General features: G+C 39.8%; 1 protein-coding gene across 5 annotated transcripts in view; it reads right to left on the reverse strand.

Moving 5' to 3' along the window:
• LOC145998800 (uncharacterized) overlaps positions 1 to 20139 on the reverse strand; it is a 321949-nt gene that overhangs the window by 51294 nt on the left and 250516 nt on the right. For all 5 annotated transcript variants that reach the window (XM_083135448.1, XM_083135409.1, XM_083135419.1 and 2 more), the window contains one exon: positions 16647 to 16763. In XM_083135448.1, the coding sequence (XP_082991574.1) occupies positions 16647 to 16763 (117 nt within the window). The remainder of the gene's footprint in view (positions 1 to 16646; positions 16764 to 20139) is intronic.

Consider the following 20139-nt stretch of genomic DNA (forward strand, 5'->3'; position numbering starts at 1 on the left):
GGACGTCGGCGTCGTCTCAAGACGCAGTAGGTGTCGCTTCATTATCTCAATCTCTCTTCTAGACGGTAGATCTAAGTGTGGGCTGGTGTCGCTTCATCTTCCAGTTTCTCTCTCTCTTTCTCCCTCCGTAGAATTCTCGTCGGGCATCGGTGTCGGCGTCGAAGTACTCTCGGAATGCTGTTTCGACTGGCGGCTTTCGGCGGTATCATTTCATGACTTCTAATCGGGCTGGGGGCGTCATTTGTGGCGACGTGGCGTTTGTGGCTTTTGTAGCGCTTGTGGCGGCGTTTTAGTGGTGTGACGTCGCGACGCTGAGCGATGATCTGCTGCGTTGTCGGCTTCATGCAGGCTAGGAAGACCCAAGGCCCTCCTTCTCTCGTGATTAGCCCGCCATAGTGGTATTAATGTTCCTCGTCACAAAACGAATAACGCGAATCCAGTGCACAGGTCACCAATTAACACTGCGTATTCGTACAACTAGTCACTGTCACTCACTCACGCAGGATAAAATACACGGCACGGTAGAAAAAGACAAAGTCCCGAATCTTTACTCCGACTGTCGCAGAGGTGTTGTCGGTTCAAAAACTGGCGGTAGACTGTACTTGTTTGTTCGTTCTGCCACTATATAAAGACAGCTTGAAACTTCTAATACAACGGACTGACTTTTAGGCGCGGGAATCTGAAGTTACGACGTTGGTGGTCAAGCGTCCATTTTTTGCCTGGTCCAGCTTCTTCAAGCACACGTGTTGCGTTAGAATGGGGTGAAAAGAATAGTTCTACCCTCATCCGGTACGTAACATGTTCCTTCAGTAATTGGCCTCCCAAGTTGACTTTCCGTCGCCAAATGCACAAAAGTCGCTCAAAAACAGTGAAAGATTTATCACAGCACATTGTTGGTTCCGAGCTCCTACGACCGAAAGGGGGAAAAGTCAACAAAAGCAGAGAAACACAAAAGGTTCAGAAACGTGGTGTTTTTCTACCGAAGCTTCACGAGGATACGAAGGTTACAGAAAAATATAAAATAACGAAAACATAGGTGACAAAAACTGATTGTCATATCTCGCCCCCCCTAACTTCAAAAAAAATTGTAGGCTTAAAAATCGCTCTCGGCTGGGGAGATTTTTGAAGGTTACACATTTTTTTAAAACACCCTGTATATGAATACTTTTTTGAAACACCCTGTATATAAATCTATACATGAAAAATATTTTTTATGTGAGCACCCTGTATATAAAATTTCACACAAATTCCTTGATAATTCACAATAATAATACACAAGTAAACATGGCTCAAATAATACATAATACCAAAATACATAATGTTGAAAAATAGCAATGATATTAATAATATAGAAATAAGTGATACGAAAATAATAATACAAAACAAATCAAATTGTAGCTTCTCTTCGCAATGTCTCTTAAGTGCCCAATGGCAAATTGCAGATTTCGCGATACCTTTTCATCCAATCTTCACGTTTCTCTTCAGAGCAGTTCCACCGTTTGCAATTCTCCACGTGCTGTGGCGCGAGTTGTTTTCCTGTTACACAATCATCAAGATCCAAGATGTTCGTTGCAGGTTTGCCCTTACAGAAATATGGTCCATCGTACTTCTTTATTTTTCCTTCCACCTGCGAGCTCAGGCCATGGTTCTTTACAAACACGAGATCTCCTTGCTTGATCTCGGCGCCGGCTCGCGTCGCCTTTTCATTCGCCTTTCTCCTGGCGCTCTTGGTACGCTCTACGGCCATCAAGATTTTCTCATTGACATTCGGGTCGCGGTCATCCTCCTGTAACCCGAAGTGACGTATCACATCTCTTCGTTGGACACTTCCGAAGTGAAGCTCTGCGGGTGTAAATCCTAACCTGTCAGACTCCGTGTTGTTGAGTAAAAGTACAACAGAAGTGACATGCTTGCTCCATTCCTGGTGGTTACCGTGGCAGAACACTCGCAGCAGTCGGTTCATCTCGCAGTGCATCTGCTCCACCTGGTTCGCCTGCGGCCTGTAAGACGGTGTCCAGAGGGGTTTCACACCGTAAGCTTCAAGGGTATCTTTCCAGACACTGCTGGTGAACTGTGGCCCTCGGTCTTCCATTAAGCCTCGCAAAACCAGGATCCTTTCATTATCCCCTAAGGACAGCTCCTCTGAGGTAGTTTCAAATCCCTCCAAAAATGCAGACGGTAAAACCCGATCAGCCCCGTTGAATCTTTTGAAATGGGTTTTATATTCAAGAGGAAAAATAGCCCTTCTCGCAATTGTGGGTACCGAATGATGACCTTCACTGCTGGTGGTCGCTAGTCGAGTGGGTAAACCGGGGAAACTCTCATTTACCGCTAGCTCATTGACACTTGTCAATTCATTCAAAGGGTCCTCGTTATTGCTGGTGGTCGAAGTACCTGGGTTCGTCCTCGTAGCCGTGGGCGTTTCTCGTCTCTGAGGGTGAGAAAGGTCCAAACTGCCCATTCTTTTTTCCAAAGCCTGTATCTTTTGGGAATGGTCACCAACCTTGCCTATTGTTTTCGCCACGCGCTCTCTCAAACCTTGCGAGTCCTCGTGACAGCTCGCCTCAAGTAGTGCCAGTTCCTCGTCCGTTTGGTCTGTCCATCGCGACAGTGTTGCCAACTGCTGGTCCTGGTCATCAACACGGGAATCCAAGCGATCGACTTCTGCGTCGAGTTTCTCCTCATTGTCTTGCAAGCGCGTGGAAAAACGTTCAGTTATTTGTTCCGCCGAAACACGCACCACTTCCTGAAATCGGATCTCAAGTTCTTCGATTCGCGCTTGCGTTTTCACATTAGCTGCGTTTATCCTCTCATGGAGCCTCCCTTCCAGTTTCGCGCGTTCCGCTTGCAACAATTGCCATAGCATTTCAAAAACTTGGTCATTGGTGCCGGTGATATTCTTCAACTCGTCAGCAGCCGGGATGGCTTCTTCCGGGGCAGGGGGAGTATCGGTCAGCTGATTCAGGTCTTGAGAAGCCGGCGTGGATTCAGTATTTACAACTAAGCCCCCGTGTCTTGACATTCCTGACGAAATAACACAATTACTACAATGCGGCTGCACTTCATTCAACGGGTCTATTTCACCTAATGGGATTTCAATCCCACAAATTACACAATTCCGTGCTTCGCTCATCTTTCCATAAATAATTTTATCACTTCTCAATTTCATTAGATTCTTAAAAGCACTCACTATGTCCTGAGGTTGTCAGAAAATAAGTCTACACTTCAAAAACATGAAACGCACTACAGAAAAAACAATACAAACAAATAACTATCAAAAGTGCAGAGAGGAGGGCACGACGGGTCCCCTTTCTGCTACCTACATAAAAGCCTACGCGCACACACACAAAAGAAAGTCGCCACTGAATTTGCATGAAATAATTCCTAGAAAATTCGCCCTTGCCGATATTCGCCTACTTAATTGCCCTTTACGTTAATCAAATTCGCGCCAAGAATGAATAACGCAAACACAAAATACTAAATGACACAAAAAATAATAAAAACGCCACAAGAATACACGTAAACACAAAATACCCAATAAAAATTTTTCCAAAGCAATGAAAAAATCCTCACGCTATCAATTAAAAAAAAATGAAAATGTACTTCCCTCGCCGAGGGTAAAAGATAGACTGGTCCCTGATCGGGATGCCAAATTCTCACCGGGACCTTTGGTACAGGACCTATGTTTGACACTTAGTCCGGAGACCGAAGTCCCCTTCCTAGGTGCTGGGCCCAGCTAAACGGTTTGATTCCAGGGTACGTGTGACCGGATCGGTTTTTACCCCCGACGAATAGCCGACTCGTGCATAAATTGACGTTGAATAATAATAATAATAATAATAATCAATAATAATAATAATAATGACGTAGATAATAATAATTGCCAGCAGAAATGCTTTGCTGACTTAACGTTGAACTAAAATATAAATACCACCAGTTATGAGGATTAGTATACTATTTGTATAAACGCAAATCATAGTCAAACATAGATAACAAAAATGTATATTATGTAACACACAAAAATAGACAGATTACACAACCCCTCGCTCTCACTCAGCATTCACACGCTCTCTCATACCGCAGGGGAAAAGTTACATTAAGATAAATACATTGGCCCTTTTTTAGACACCATGCAATATTATGTTTTTCTTATGAATATTAAACTGCACCCGAAGACGTTAATGTGCTTAGAATTAAAGATACTAAACTTTCATCTGCGCGTGCTCATTACATTCTGCCAACGGGCATGACACGTAAACCTTTTATTCTTGCAATTTATTTAGACATTTAAATAATTGTTGTAGAATTATCACTAATGCGCCTTGGAACTTCAATAACATTAGGCTTAGATATCAACTGCAAGGCACACATGTTTACAGACTGAAAAATGAAGACACTGATGTATGAATATATTAAAAATAGCACGAAGTTAATTTACTTCCTCACTTAGCAAACTTGAGAGGTGATCTCTGCAAGAGATACACGATTTATGCTGTTTTTAATCAAATATTTACCGAGTAAAGCATATAAGGTGACATAAATAAACATTACTACTCAACAGTTCGGCGCAGAGCGTGGAAAAACAACAGTATGCTGTGAATATCTCTTCCGAATTAACAATTGTGAAATTTAGATGATGTTAGCAAGAAATAATTTAATCAATACCTTTGCGACTTTTAACTTTAAATACAGGTATCTTTTCGTCCGACGGCCGATCTTTGGAGGCTTGGGTAGATGATCACTCACACATATAGAAAATTAACAGTAGTATACTATACCATGTCGGCGTTCTAGACGTTTCAGCGACGTTTACCGTAGTCCTCTAAACGGCAGCGTGACGTTAACCCGCGGTCCTCTTTGCGACACTAACACTTCCACACGCTACTTCTTCGTAGCGGCACTTTGCAATCTTCTTGGACACACCTTCATTCTACGCTTCTACATCACGGCGATCATCTTGTCGGCCTCGTAATGGAGCGATTAATTGCTTCGCATCGTCTCTCTCTCTCTCTTTCTGGGGGGACGGCGAAAACGAGCGAAGTTTCTTTACCGGGGGTACTCGTGGATTCTCGCTGCTAATCTCACGTGGGACGTCGGCGTCGTCTCAAGACGCAGTAGGTGTCGCTTCATTATCTCAATCTCTCTTCTAGACGGTAGATCTAAGTGTGGGCTGGTGTCGCTTCATCTTCCAGTTTCTCTCTCTCTTTCTCCCTCCGTAGAATTCTCGTCGGGCATCGGTGTCGGCGTCGAAGTACTCTCGGAATGCTGTTTCGACTGGCGGCTTTCGGCGGTATCATTTCATGACTTCTAATCGGGCTGGGGGCGTCATTTGTGGCGACGTGGCGTTTGTGGCTTTTGTAGCGCTTGTGGCGGCGTTTTAGTGGTGTGACGTCGCGACGCTGAGCGATGATCTGCTGCGTTGTCGGCTTCATGCAGGCTAGGAAGACCCAAGGCCCTCCTTCTCTCGTGATTAGCCCGCCATAGTGGTATTAATGTTCCTCGTCACAAAACGAATAACGCAAATCCAGTGCACAGGTCACCAATTAACACTGCGTATTCGTACAACTAGTCACTGTCACTCACTCACGCAGGATAAAATACACGGCGCGGTAGAAAAAGACAAAGTCCCGAATCTTTACTCCGACTGTCGCAGAGGTGTTGTCAGTTCAAAAACTGGCGGTAGGCTGTACTTGTTTGTTCGTTCTGCCACTATATAAAGACAGCTTGAAACTTCGAATACAACGGACTGACTTTTAGGCGCGGGAATCTGAAGTTACGACGTTGGTGGTCAAGCGTCCATTTTTTGCCTGGTCCAGCTTCTTCAAGCACACGGGTTGCGTTAGAATGGGGTGAAAAGAATAGTTCTACCCTCATCCGGTACGTAACATGTTCCTTCAGTAATTGGCCTCCCAAGTTGACTTTCCGTCAACAAATGCACAAAAGTCGCTCAAAAACAGTGAAAGATTTATCACAGCACATTGTTGGTTCCGAGCTCCTACGACCGAAAGGGGGAAAAGTCAACAAAAGCAGAACGTGGTGTTTTTCTACCGAAGCTTCACGAGGATACGAAGGTTACAGAAAAATATAAAATAACGAAAACGTAGGTGACAAAAACTGATTGTCATAGATTAATAAGCAGATTACTTTAAGTGTTCTTTACAAAATAATTACAAGGGTTGTTCAACATTGACTGAGACATTTGTGCATAAAAAAAGTGATGGGTAGATGGAGAACAATACAATTAGCTGGAGGATGCCCCTTCATCATTCAAGAGTATTGCATGTTCACCCCAATGTAGTTGCAACATGCACAGTAGTGTGTGTGTGTGTGTGTGTGTAGCTGTGGAGCAGTGCAGGGTTCCCACGTAAACTCTAAATGTATTTTCCCTGAATTTTCCAGAATCTTCAATTTTTCTCCAGAGTAGTCAATACACAGTCCAATACTATTGTAAATATATTTTACATAGCCCACATTTCCCCTCATAACCATTCCACCCTCACCTTCTTTTATTATTATTAGATTTCATTTGATTTTTGTTAATTAGCACTGCTTTTGGCTAATCACGATGATGATGATGAGCAATATGATATGATATACGAAATTGGTGAAGGAACAGGACACTCACAAAGAACACCTACACCCAGGTCAGAATTAAAACCTGGGACCTCTGGCCAGTAGCGGCTTCTGCCTAGTAGAATAAGTTTGAATTTCTGTCGTAAGAAATATAACACTTGTAAGTTATAAACAATATATACTTTTTTTATTGGGCGAATTGAAAATATGTTCTTTTAACAGTAGCACCTTGCATCTGCTGTCAAATTATATACAATGTACCCCTGTACCCCCCCCCCCCCGACATTCCTGTGCCACTAGTGCTGGCTCTGGCTCACAGCCAGTATAATCCTCTGTAGTAGTTTTGTTTTGTGTAGAGTTCATATGTGTTTGTCATTGTCCTTGTCACAATTAGTCACATGTGTAAGGAAAGCAATGTTAAATAAACAAAATCAGTCACATGTGGAAGAAAAGCAACGTTAAATAAACAAAATCAGTCACATGTGGAAGAAAAGCTACGTTAAATAAACAAAATCAGTCACATGTGGAAGAAAAGCAACGTTAAATAAACAAAATCAGTCACATGTGGACGAAAAGCAACGTTAAATAAACAAAATCAGTCACATGTGGAAGAAAAGCTACGTTAATTAAACAAAATCAGTCACATGTGGAAGAAAAGCAACGTTAAATAAACAAAATCAGTCACATGTGGAAGAAAAGCAATGTTAAATAAACAAAATCAGTCACATGTGGAAGAAAAGCAACGTTAAATAAACAATATCAGTCACATGTGGAAGAAAAGCAACGTTAAATAAACAAATTCAGTCACATGTGGAAGAAAAGCAACATTAAATAAACAAAATCAGTCAATAAATCAATATTGATTGGGGAGGTCCAAGTGTCGATACAAGGAAAATACTTATAAACACCAATTACAGTAGGTGGTAATGGGCAATGCTTTTTAATTGCAATTTTAAAATAAAATCTAATTGATAATTTTAAAAATACTTTACATTTCAAATATTAGAGAGTACTTTCATTACTGCAAAGAAAAAGTATAATTTCCAAATATTTTTTTTTTAAAAAACAACTTCCAGATGTGATATTTTGGACCCTACATCTTGCATTTCCAAGACAGTTAAGTAAGAGCAATTGTAAACAAAAATATAAAGGTAAATGAGATACTAACAAAATTACGAACAGTTTTAAAGATGCGTAAAATATCATCATAAAATTTTCAAAGGGTAAGTGAACACATTGGTGGCCGCGGTGGCTCAGTCGGTAACGCGTCTGACTACCATGCTAAAGGTCCCGGGTTCGATCCCCGGCCGGTTCAAATCCGGGAACTTTTCTAACGGTGGAAGCGGCCCCGGCGCCCACCCAGCGTCGAATAATATGGGTACCTGGGGGAAACCCTGGGGGGTAAAGGCGGTCAGGGGCGTGATGCTGATCACATCACCCCCACTCACGACCGGATCAAGAAAGTGTGGGGCGTTACCCCCACACCCCCTATACGCCTTCATGGCGTGGTGCTATGCACAGGGGAACACTTTACTTTTTTACTTTTTTACTTTTTAAGTGAACACATTTCTCCCAGTAGAGGTAGTGATCTAGGGTTAAAGAGAAAACCCATTGTATCACTTTGTCACACAACTAATTGAGGAAGTGAAAGAACCAATTGATTTTTGGTTATCTGGGAAAAAATCATAACAGTTCACTTTCTGATACTAATAACAAAACTACAAGAATAAAATGGCATCCCTGTATGAATATAATTAAGGACTAAGGTTGCAGATACCTTGTAGGAGTTCAACACCTTTTCAAACTGTTTTACTGCACACAAGTTAACATTTTAAACATATCATATAGAATAAATATTGGTAATGGTTCCGCACGTTTAATGATATTTTGTAAGTTTAACGGTTGGACAAGCTAAACAGCACAGTTAAAAGTTTCACTAAGTAGTATTTACTGGAGAAATTAGATTTCAAAAGTAGATTATTCGAGCAGCCACTCTTGGTGTCCTGTTGTCTAAGACACGTAGTTTTAATCGATTTCGTGGGAGACTTGAAGGGGGTTTTGGGCTTGGGACCAGATTTATTACGTGATCAGGTGTTAGAAGCATTTAGGGATATTATTATAATGCTAGGAGCACTAAACCTGACCCACTTAACATTTAGGGATCTTTTATTAATTGATTGAATTGGTGTTTTAAGTCCACTTTATGCACAGTAAGGCTAATCGGAACTGGACCTACAGTTTAAAGTGGGATCCAAACCACTATGTTGGATCTTTTATTAATGTCAAGAGACCTAAACCTAACCTGCCTAATGTAACATTGAAGGCATTTAGTAACAATACTTTTTGCATCCCATGCATGTGAAGTAAATGGCAGCAGCAGCCTGTACCCAAGATGAGCGTGAATGAACGGCTACTTGGGAACAAAAAAATCATATATGGAAGGGGAAAATCGTTGTCAAGACAAGATGCAGTAAGTAATGACTAAAACACTGAAGTACGTGTTAACAGACATAATAGAAACTGGACCATGTAGAATATGCTTGTATACCACTATTAATTCCAAATTAAACCTTTGAGAAACAAAAGTTTACAAATATACACAATAGTAACTAATCTGCAATGCAAAATCAACATATATCTAAAACCTATATCTTCCAAGAAGCTTGCATAAAGCAAATTACTGAAGTTGTAACAATTGGTGTTATTGTAATTATTATCAAAAGGCAGGAGCATATTCTAGTCTTTCAGATGTACTTCATTGGGACTCTTCGAGCAATTAGATAATATTCCCTGAGATTTGCATGAGAATTTTAATTTTAACCTGAGATTTCCAGGTTTTTCCAGGTGTGTGGGAACCCTGCAGTGGTTATTTTCAAATTCCTTGTGAAAGTGAACATGAAACCAACTGAGGTGATGAAAATTACTGAATTATTAACAAAAATGTTTCTGTGACAACCAAACTACTCTTGCATTTAATATAATTTTGAAATTAATGTGTGTACTGTACTGCTAAGGTCCTCATTATTCTGTGGGACCAGATATTGCAACACAATATGCCTATTTTGTTGATGCTGACAGGCTTTGATTGATTGATTTGCTTTATTTTACTTCGCTTCTTGTGCAACTTTTGGCTAATTGGCAAAGATGGGGATGAGTGATGATATGATGAAATTGATAAATGGACACTCACATACATCCATGCCCAGGCCAGGATTCGAACCTTCGGACCTATGGCTTTGTACCGTGATGTGCTAACCACTCCATTACGGGAGCCGGCTCGTGCTGACAGGCATGCAGAAGTATGTTTCAGTGAATTGCACTCACTATGTGCTAATCCTCTTGTGCCTAAGGCCTCCAAGGTGGCATAATCACCCTGTAAAGAGACCTGGGTTGGACACTCAGTGGAAGCACATAGTGGTCCTGATCTCAATTTACACTGCAGGTTCAAACAGTCAAACAGTACACGGGCATACTCTGCGAGACGACCCAGATCACGATGGTCAGTTTTGGGGGTTGTAATTTTTCACAGACCCTGGCGATCACAACAGAAAAATGGCCGATGACTACGTAGAAAAACTTCTAGACCTTGTGCAGTCAACTCCCTCCACTGGATCGTTCTGTTTGGCATTCGAGACCGCGGCGGACAACAGCGCAATATGCCCAGGTGGGAAGATTGCTTTCTGTTTGATAAGGCCTTTAGAATCGGTTTGGATGGAGAAGGGGGGGGGGGACGTGGTATTCGCATTAATACAAGGTTAGTAGTCGAGCATACAAACTGTGCAGAATAAGGTTGACTAACAATGACAGTGAGCCTAAAGTATCTTAAGTAAACATATATTGCTTAAATATGTCTGTACAGTGACGCAACCACAGGGGAGCAGGGAGTCTTTGACCCCCCCCCCCCAACCTTTGATGGAAGTCAATTATAGCAGGGCCAAGGGGGGATAAACATTGACGGCCAAGGGAACCTGCAGGGGGCACAGAGGAGCAATTACCCCCTTCGATTTCAAATTTTATGCAAATAAAAATACATTTTGTAAAATTTTTGTGCTTGCTTCACTCGCATTGTCTGCTTTTCTCGTTTTTGTAAAGTTGAAAGTTGTAGCTAGGGGCGGCGGGAGTCTGCCATGGGCACCGAATGATCTAAAAAAAAAAAAAAAAAAGCCGTAAAAGGAAGAATGCCATGGCATCCAGTGAAATTATTTGCGCCCTATTAAATGAATATGGATCTAAAAATTTTCTTGCTCCCTTCGCTCGCAATGTGCTTGTTTTCTGTAATATAATGTATTTAAATAATATATGTTGTATATTTGTATTGAATAAGCTTTGAATACGTACACAATTTAGTGTTAGCTTGTTGCATATGTATTTTCTTATTTTATGTCGCTCCATGTTGCATATGTGTAAAACATATGTTGTACATAAAAAGTTACACATGTATCTTTGGAATACATTTATCATTCATTTTCTGCCATTCTGCTTGATTTCCATTATTAGCTAATGTGAAATTGACAGTGTTAAAAAAATATTTCAAATCGTTTGTTCCAAACAAATGCTTTAGCACAGACTTCTACCCCTTCTTTGCTTAATTTATAAGGATAAAAGCGTCTTTGATACTTTGATAATAAAACCATTATTAATGTTATTACTATTATTGGTACGTTTATCCTGGTACTTGCCTCCCCCCAGACAAAAATTTGTGGTTGCACCTCTGGTATTATATTTTTCCGCAAATTTTGTCCGACAAAAATAATTTGAGTAATTAAACGGTGGAGGGGAGGGGGGGGCAAATGTTCTACCTTTCTGGGGCGAGTGCATCATGGGCCTTGGGGGGGATGGGCACCCCTGCAGGGAAGTTACAGACAAATAAGTTCCCCTATGAAAGAACTTTCTAAAATCTAGAGAATCTTCTAAATACTTGCCGGTACTTCGATTTCTGCTCACAAACAAGATGAACAAATCTAATAGCTGCTGTTCATGTTCTGTGAATTTATTCCTCACGAATTTGTGAACAAAATAATATATTTTGTCTACATTTAACTCTTCACCTCAAAGAAATTAGAATACAAAATAGTTTTACCTAATGTCAAGGAGGCTGGCGGTAGAGCTAAGGGGGCATGGCAGCCCTGCCAGGGGAGGGGGGGGGGCTGAGCCCCCCCCTGGCCTGAATGATATGATGAAATTGATGAAGGGACACCAATGCCCAAAACTGAGATTCAAACCCAGGACCCATGGCATCATAGTGTGCTGCGCTAACCACAGAGGCCAGCGGTAAATTACTTGTCTCAATTTATTGAACATCCACCTGGTTCTTTGATTTGATTTATTTTCACTTTTCTGCCAGTTTTGAATAATTGTGGGTGAGGATGAGCAATTTTGTGAAACTGATGAAGGGACACTAAAAAAGAACACCCATACCGAAATTGGGATTTGACCTGTGACCACTGGTTCTGTAACACACTATGCTAACCACTTCACCATGGAGGTTGGATCCCACATCGATCTTGTTTAAAAAAAAAAGAAAGAAAAAAAAAAAAGGTAATCATTAAACTTGGTGAAATTTTACATCTGTCTTTACAGGTTCATGAGAAATCCATATGTTGATTCGTTTCAATTGTCCACTCTAACAAACCAATGGATGAACTGATCAGGAAAATCTATATCTCCAGAAGTTTATAATTCACAGCTCTTCCAAATTGGCAAATTTCATATTTACCAATATAGGTAAAGTGGAACAAAGATGGTCAAGTTGATAGGGTGTCCAATTGCCATGTGGGGGAACCAGGTTAAATTCTGTTTTTTTTTTCTGGCCTTAACCCTGCATAAAATGGCTCTGGACTTTACACAGCCTCAAATAAAAGGGTACCTGGGGGTAAAGGTGATCGGAACATGATGCCGATCACATCACCTCCAAAATTACCAAGATCGAGAATATGTGGGGCCCTACCTCCACATCCCCCCCTCTGGCATGGTGCAATGTGCATGGGCAACTAACTTCACCTATATACAGGGTGTCATTTTTATGGTGCTCACAGACCACAGAAACATATAGAGGACATAAAAAAAAAACATTTTTTTTCAGTAACATTTTCCTCGTTGGTGCATAGTTTCAGCGCTACAGTCATTCAAAAAAAGCCCATTTTACCACCTCAATGACAGCAACAACACACAACATTTGATCGCATTTGTGACGTCCTTTCCTGTCGTGAAGCAGTGTGTTCTAGGCTTGCCAGGAACACACACATTCTTTGAAAAGTGACATAGCTACAACCAGCCACATTATGTAACGTAAAACAAAGCAAGAAAATGCTTCCAATAACCCAAGGATAAGTGAACCTAGGATACGAAAAATGGTAGAAAACAAATGTATTCAAAAGAAAGTGGTAATATCAGATTTTGGCTCTCAACCTACATGTTAAATATTTGCAAATCTCGTTGCCAAGTTAGCATCTACAGTTTAGTCTATCCACTTTGTCCTTCTGATACTAGTTGTCTGTGACATACTAAACAGTTGACAATATAAAAATGAAAGAACTCAAAATTACAAAGGTAAATTACAAAGGTAAGTAACACATAATGTAATGTAAATTCAGGGCATTATGAGGCAAGGAACAAAAACGATTGAAAATACATGGATAAAAGTAGTAGTAAAACAAGCTAGTTGACAACTATATTTATCTACGCACCAGATACACATTTAATAGTTTGCAACTGTGAACATGCAGTATATTCACTGCTGATTCATCATTAGGTTGTTACTGTGGTTATACGTGTTTTCGCCATAATGTAACAAAGTAAACCTCTGATACTTCCGTTTTAAGCACCACAATACCACAATGCATGTATCAAGACACAAACCTGTAGATATCAACCTTGCAACAAGATTTGCAAATATGACATGTAGCTGGGCGTAAACAGCCACATGTAAGCTGTATATCCAATAACATTTGTTTTCGATGATCATGATATTTGACATGTAGTTCAAGAGACAAAATCCGATATTACTACTTCCTTTCGAAGATTATGTTTTTCTACCATTTTCCGTATTGTTGGTTCACTTCCCCATTCCCCTGGGATGACTGCTGGGCTTCTGGCACTGGTAGGCTGTGATACTCTGGATGTTCGGTTTACTGGATGCGTTCCTCACTTTGTTTTACAGCTCATAATGTGGTTGGTAGTTGGTCATTTTTTTCACAAAATTTGTGTGTTCCTTGCAACACTACTGTTTCACCGCAGGAACTGACATCACAGATCCGATCAAATGCTGTGTTGGGTTGCCATTATTCAGGCAACAAATCGGGCTATTTTAAACGACTATAGCCCCGTAACGAAGCACTGAGAAAAATTGTTTGTTTCAATGTCCTCTACACGTTTCTGTGGTCCGTGGGCACCATTGAAATGACACCCTGTATAAAGCTCAAATAGTACACTTCTGTTCAGAGAAACTGGCACACTCGTTTGAGTTAAAGATCAGCTTCGGAGCCGATCGAGTGTGGCAGTACAACCGCATTAAAGGTTCGGGAAAACAGCACTCTTCAGTGTTGCTTACCACTAAAGTTTTTCACCATATGCAGGGAATTTTCTGACTTACCGAGTGAAAAGAAACTATGGTTACAGGAAAGCCTTGCATTTTAATTATTAATGCAATGCAGTGTCCAATTTTACAAGAGAATGGCGGGAAAAAATTCAGGAAAATATGTTCGAGATACTCAGCATCCCATAACTAATCCAGAAAAAGAAAAACTGCCTCAATCCCTTCGCTTGGGGAAAATCTCGTATTCATTTGAAGGCAGAGGGGAGTGGATGGTGGTTCCATTACCTCCTTCCCTAGCTTAACGTAATAGCAACATCGATGTTCACCAAGAGGACATTGGTGCTCTTTGCGAGTGTCCCTTCATCAATTTTCCCATATCATCATTTATCTTCTTCATCACGATTAACTAAAAGTGGAAGAAATGCGAAGCTAACAAAAAATAAATCAAATTGACATTCAAGATGCGGACGGGAGAAAATAAACAATCCAAGGCAATAAGAATATCTATCACAGCCCAAATGACATGACTTCAGGATCACTTTCATTACTTTCTCTTACGTATGCAAACTGCTTTTCTAGCTTGTAATTTGAACATGAAAGTAGGATAATAAAGCTCCCAAAATCAGTACAGGCTGGATGAATGTCTTCATGTTTTACTAAAAAATCACTCTTTTTCATCAAATAGATAGTTTAAAAATATGATTATATATGTGCCATTGACTTATAAGATTCGTCGCCACATATCAGAATCTGCTATGTTGACAGAAGCTAGAGCACGAAGATCATTAGGGATTGGAAACACTAACCTTGCACAAAAGCATGTCTTCGATCGTCTACATTAATATACACAAACAACATTAACTTATAGTCTGTGAGCAATTATGCCACCCGCATAGTCCTTTCAATAATTATTTTCTCCTTGCCACACGAACAACAAAGTATAAAGCTGTGACTCGGTGAAATACTTTTCGTGGCACCCCTTCCTTTGGCAGACAAAGGAAAAAAGAAAACTTTGACCACACGGGGAATCGAACATAGGATTTCAGCTTACGAAGCTGGCAATTTACCAACATGGACACAAGCCACAGTGCAAAAAAGCATGCTATTAGGGTGATTTCTCCTGAAGATTGCACTTTTACCTGTCCGGTTCCAAACTTTCAATGTCCCTTCTCTCTAATTACATTAATTTGAAAGCAATACGCTTCACGGTATACTGTCTCTAAGCTGTGCACACGTTGCTCACAGACTATAAGTTAATGTTGTGTGTGTATATTAATGTAGACGATCGAAGACATGCTTTTGTGCAAGGTTAGTGTTTCCAATCCCTAATGATCTTCGTGCTCTAGCTTCTGTCAACAAAGCAGATTCTGATATGTGGCGACGAATCTTATAAGTATGGCACATATATAATTATATTTTTAAACTAACTATTTGATGAAAAAGAGTGATTTTTCAGTAAAACATGAAGACATTCATCCAGCCTGTACTGATTTTGGGAGCTTTATTATCCTACTTTCATGTTCAAATTACAAGCTAGAAAAGCAGTTTGCATACGTAAGAGAAAGTAATGAAAGTGATCCTGAAGTCATGTCATTTGGGCTGTGATAGATATTCTTATTGCCTTGGATTGTTTATTTTCTCCCGTCCGCATCTTGAATGTCAATTTGATTTATTTTTTGTTAGCTTCACATTTCTTCCACTTTTAGTTAATCGTGATGAAGAAGATAAATGATGATATGGGAAAATTGATGAAGGGACACTCGCAAAGAGCACCAATGTCCTCTTGGTGAACGTCGATGTTGCTATTACGTTAAGCTAGGGAAGGAGGTAATGGAACCATCATCCACTCCCCTCTGCCTTCAAATGAATACGAGATTTTCCCCAAGCGAAGGGATTGAGGCAGTTTTTCTTTTTTTTGGATTAGTTATGGGATGCTGCGTATCTCGAACATATTTTCCTGAATTTTTTCCCGCCATTCTCTTGTAAAATTGGACACTGCATTGCATTAATAATTAAAATGCAAGGCTTTCCTGTAACCATAGTTTCTTTTCACTCGGCAAGTCAGAAAATTTCCTTCATATGGTGAAAAACTTTAGTGGTAAGCAACACTGGAGAGTGCTGTTTTCCCGAACCTTTAATTCGGCTGTACTGCCATACTTGATCAGCTCCGAAGCTGATCTTTAACTCAAACCAGTTTCTCTGAACAGAAGTGTACCAATCAAATTAAATTACTGCGTTCAACTAGCATTCTCAATTTCTAGAAAATTTTAGATCCTTACATGTGTCAGATTCAGAGATATGACAGGCCACTTTTGCTTGATTGTTCTCTCTCACAGACAGACACACGAGCTTTGAGCTATTGCTTGGTGGGTGTATCAGTCTATGAAACTATGTTTTTATTCCTCTAGTAGTTTTTCAGGTACTGATAGTTTACACAGACTGACACAAACACACAACTTTTGCAGTTTAGTAGCCCAAAAGGACTGATATAAAGCAGAATATGTTTTATATTAACTCCAATATCCTCTTGTTATCTTACCTGTATTCACGAGAGTACAGAAACCAGATGTGAAAACGGCACAGCTAGGGGGAACAGACTTGATTGTTTGTTTCTCAGAAACTTCAAGAGAATCAAAAAAATCACATACATTGGTGTCTGAAAGGAAAAAAAAAAATACCAGGTTTCAGCTTAACATTAAATGTATCATAACTATCACAAGCAGATGTAGCTTGATTTGTCTCAAAAGATATCTGAATATATTTCCTAAATTTTGAGAAGGGATAAAATTTGTATTTCACAGAGCAGGATTAAAATGGGTTAAAAACTGGATAATTATATTATAGGACAGGTTCGTGCAATTACAATGGTTCCTACCACATGAACATTTCTGATGGCAACCTGGTGAATGGTGTGCAGGTTTGCATGAAAATTTGGATAACATTGGCTGATCACTCCTTAGGCAAAGCTTTATTATTTAGGGTTGGAAAAACTCTTTGTAAAAGAAAGCAACATTTAATGAAAGCATAATTTAGGCTTGTGCCAACATGATTTATTTTAAATAATAAATGTACACAGTTTGACAATTAAGTAATGAGACTGATAGTATGTCGTCTCACATGTGCATTCTATCTGTGATGTAGAGTGTTCATGGTGTAGCATGGTCCAAAATCTACAGCACTTTGTGAACTTGCAGATGGACATGCTGGAAATTATACCACCATGTCATGAATGTGGTGCAAGCGTGTTGTCACATAATCACTATGGGGAGTGATTGATTAATTGACTTTGATATTATGGGTAAATCAGTGCATAGGCTATTTTTGCTTGTCACAAAATGGGAGGAATAAACCCCTTAATGAAACAAAATTGAAGACAGGCTCCAAAAAAAAATAAAAAAAATAAAAGATGTCGTCTATTAAAAATTTCCTAACTCAATTTTTAAAACTAATTCATTCATCAATTATTAAAACTAAACTCTTTCAGAGGATATAATATCCTTACCTTTTAAAAGCTGAGGCTGTAAAGGAGCACTCAGTACACACAAGGACAAACACAACTCCACAGAGAATTATACTGCAATAGATCAAGGTGCCAGAACCTTGTTAGCCTACAAGAAGCCGTTATCGGGGTACACTACCAATGGAGCAGTGAGTGACCATCAAGTTTCGTGAAAGACATCCTGAAAACTGCTCGCATGAATAAATATTTCTTGAATTACATTTTTATGCAGGATGAAACTGAGCATTTTCACAACGGTCTTCCTACAAAACAACAACACCTAGAATGGAAGTCACTAAATTTACCAAGAGGCAAGAAAATGCAGCTACAAAAGTCAAGGGTGAAGATAATATTGTGTCCGAACCAACTGGGCAGTTGGTTCCTGCACAGTGCCAGTGAGCAGCGGTTGTCCAGTTATTCCTAGACTGAAAATAAGTGAGGGTGTTGAATCATCCTATCTACTCTCCCGATTTATCCTCCTATTACTATTTCTTGTTTCTAAAAGTGAAGCTGCTGCTGGAATTGCGTAAGTTTGATGAACACAGGAACACCCAAAAGGATGTGGTGTCGTAGCTTCAAGTTATACTGCATGAAGACTTGCAGATGTCATTTCAATCATTGTTACGATGCAGGAGGGATATACTTTGAGTAATAAACAGGTAATATTCAAATAAAATACTTTTTCACTTGTTAATGACCGTCTTATTACTTAATTGTGCATCAAGCATTTTCTCTTACTGACACATAACACAGTTTTTACAGCACCCACAATAGGTAATAAATTTGTAAGTATTAGTGATCATTAGAGACTGGATGTTTAGGCACTAAAAACATATAAAGTAGGCAGGCAAATAAGCACTTATAATTTTCAAAATAGGCAGTAAAATAGGCATTAAATACAAATAGGCAATAAAAAAGGCAATGAAATTTAACTCAAAATAATGAAGATAGACATACAAAAAGAAATGGGTGTTTAAAAAATATAGAAACATACCTGTACATTCTTTATAGTTGCTTAAAATAAACCAGGAGCTCATCATTAGAGACAGCAGTCCAATATTGTACTTAATTAATCACTGCAAACAGGAGTCACGTCAGTCCAAAATTTTCCATTGTATAATGGCTAGACACAATAGTCTGACAAAAGAATTGATGTTGCATCATTTTCAGATAGGGAATTAATTACTTCAGCCACCTTCTGATAGTTGGTTGTGTAATAGTTGTGTAATAGTTAGTTGTGCAGATATCCAAGTACCCCATCTAGTTAGTATTGGCGCAGCATAGCGGGGAAAATAACTAAGGGCTGTTGCTGCTTTTTTCATATATGGCGCTGCATCTGTTACAAACAAAAGCACATCTTTATGCCTTCCAGCCAAAGCAAATGTAGTGTGGAAGTGCAATTGAGCAATTGCTGTACTATTAGTTTTTTCCGGTTGCTCACATCCAAGAAGAAATATTTTGGGCTCTACATTGTGTTCCCTTGTACCAATTACAACATTAGCAAGAAACCTTCCCATAGCATCGGTTGTTTCATCAATAGACACCCAAGTTCTTTCCCCCCTAACTTCCTCCCTAATTCTTTCAATGACACCCGTGCAACACCCTTCGACGTAATTTTTACGCAGTGTTGACTCATTCGATACATGTTCACCTGGGTACTTCGATAGGAATCCCCTTAAAGAGGCATTCTGCAATTTCCACAAAGGAATGTCTGCCTCTATGAATGCCTTACACAAATCTGCAGAAAACTGAGACTGCCTAGGAGAAATAGCGTATGATGTAATTAGTGATGGTACAGCGCCTTGAATAACGTAGTGTGGAAAACGGCACTGTTCTGGGCTCTCTGGCTGGTTCCACTCGAATATGATACCGCTAGAGGCGCTGGTGTCGGCACAGCTGCATGGTATTCGTCTGCTTTTAATGGAAGTAAATGGAGTTTTTGCTGCAACGTCTGATTCTTTTACATGAAGCATTTCTATGAATGTGATAATTGCTATGATATTTGGTACAGTGGTTGCAAATATATTAACGAACATTCTAGACAGTCTACCACGTCCTGTTATAGTTACTTTCATTAATTATACGGGACAAAATATATGCGTGAAATGCTCTTGGTAACTAAATTTTTGTGTATGAATTAGGTTCATTATTATTATCATTATCATCATTTGTTTTAAAGATATACACACTGAAGCATTTGTATTTTTGGTCTCTTTTCTTCCACTTTAAACTAATCATGGTGATGATGATAATGAGGATTGCATGAAACGACAAGGGGAAACCCACAAAACTTCCTTAGTGCCATCGACATGAGTGTAAGGAAACTTTCAGACCAATGGGACAAGCGACATGGGATGTTCACACTGATGTGACTAGTGACACAAGACACTTCCAGACTGTAAAATAGCATTCATTGTGCATGAGCGTCCGAACAGCAAACGACACATTCATATGCCACATTCGCGTGCTACTTGTTACTTCAGTCTGAAAGCTCTGGGAGTTCCCAACTAAGTGACAAGCAGTGGCGGACCCA

Source organism: Lepisma saccharinum, chromosome 1, assembly GCF_977018435.1.
Source record: "Lepisma saccharinum chromosome 1, izLepSacc3.1, whole genome shotgun sequence".
Classification (NCBI taxonomy): domain Eukaryota; kingdom Metazoa; phylum Arthropoda; class Insecta; order Zygentoma; family Lepismatidae; genus Lepisma; species Lepisma saccharinum.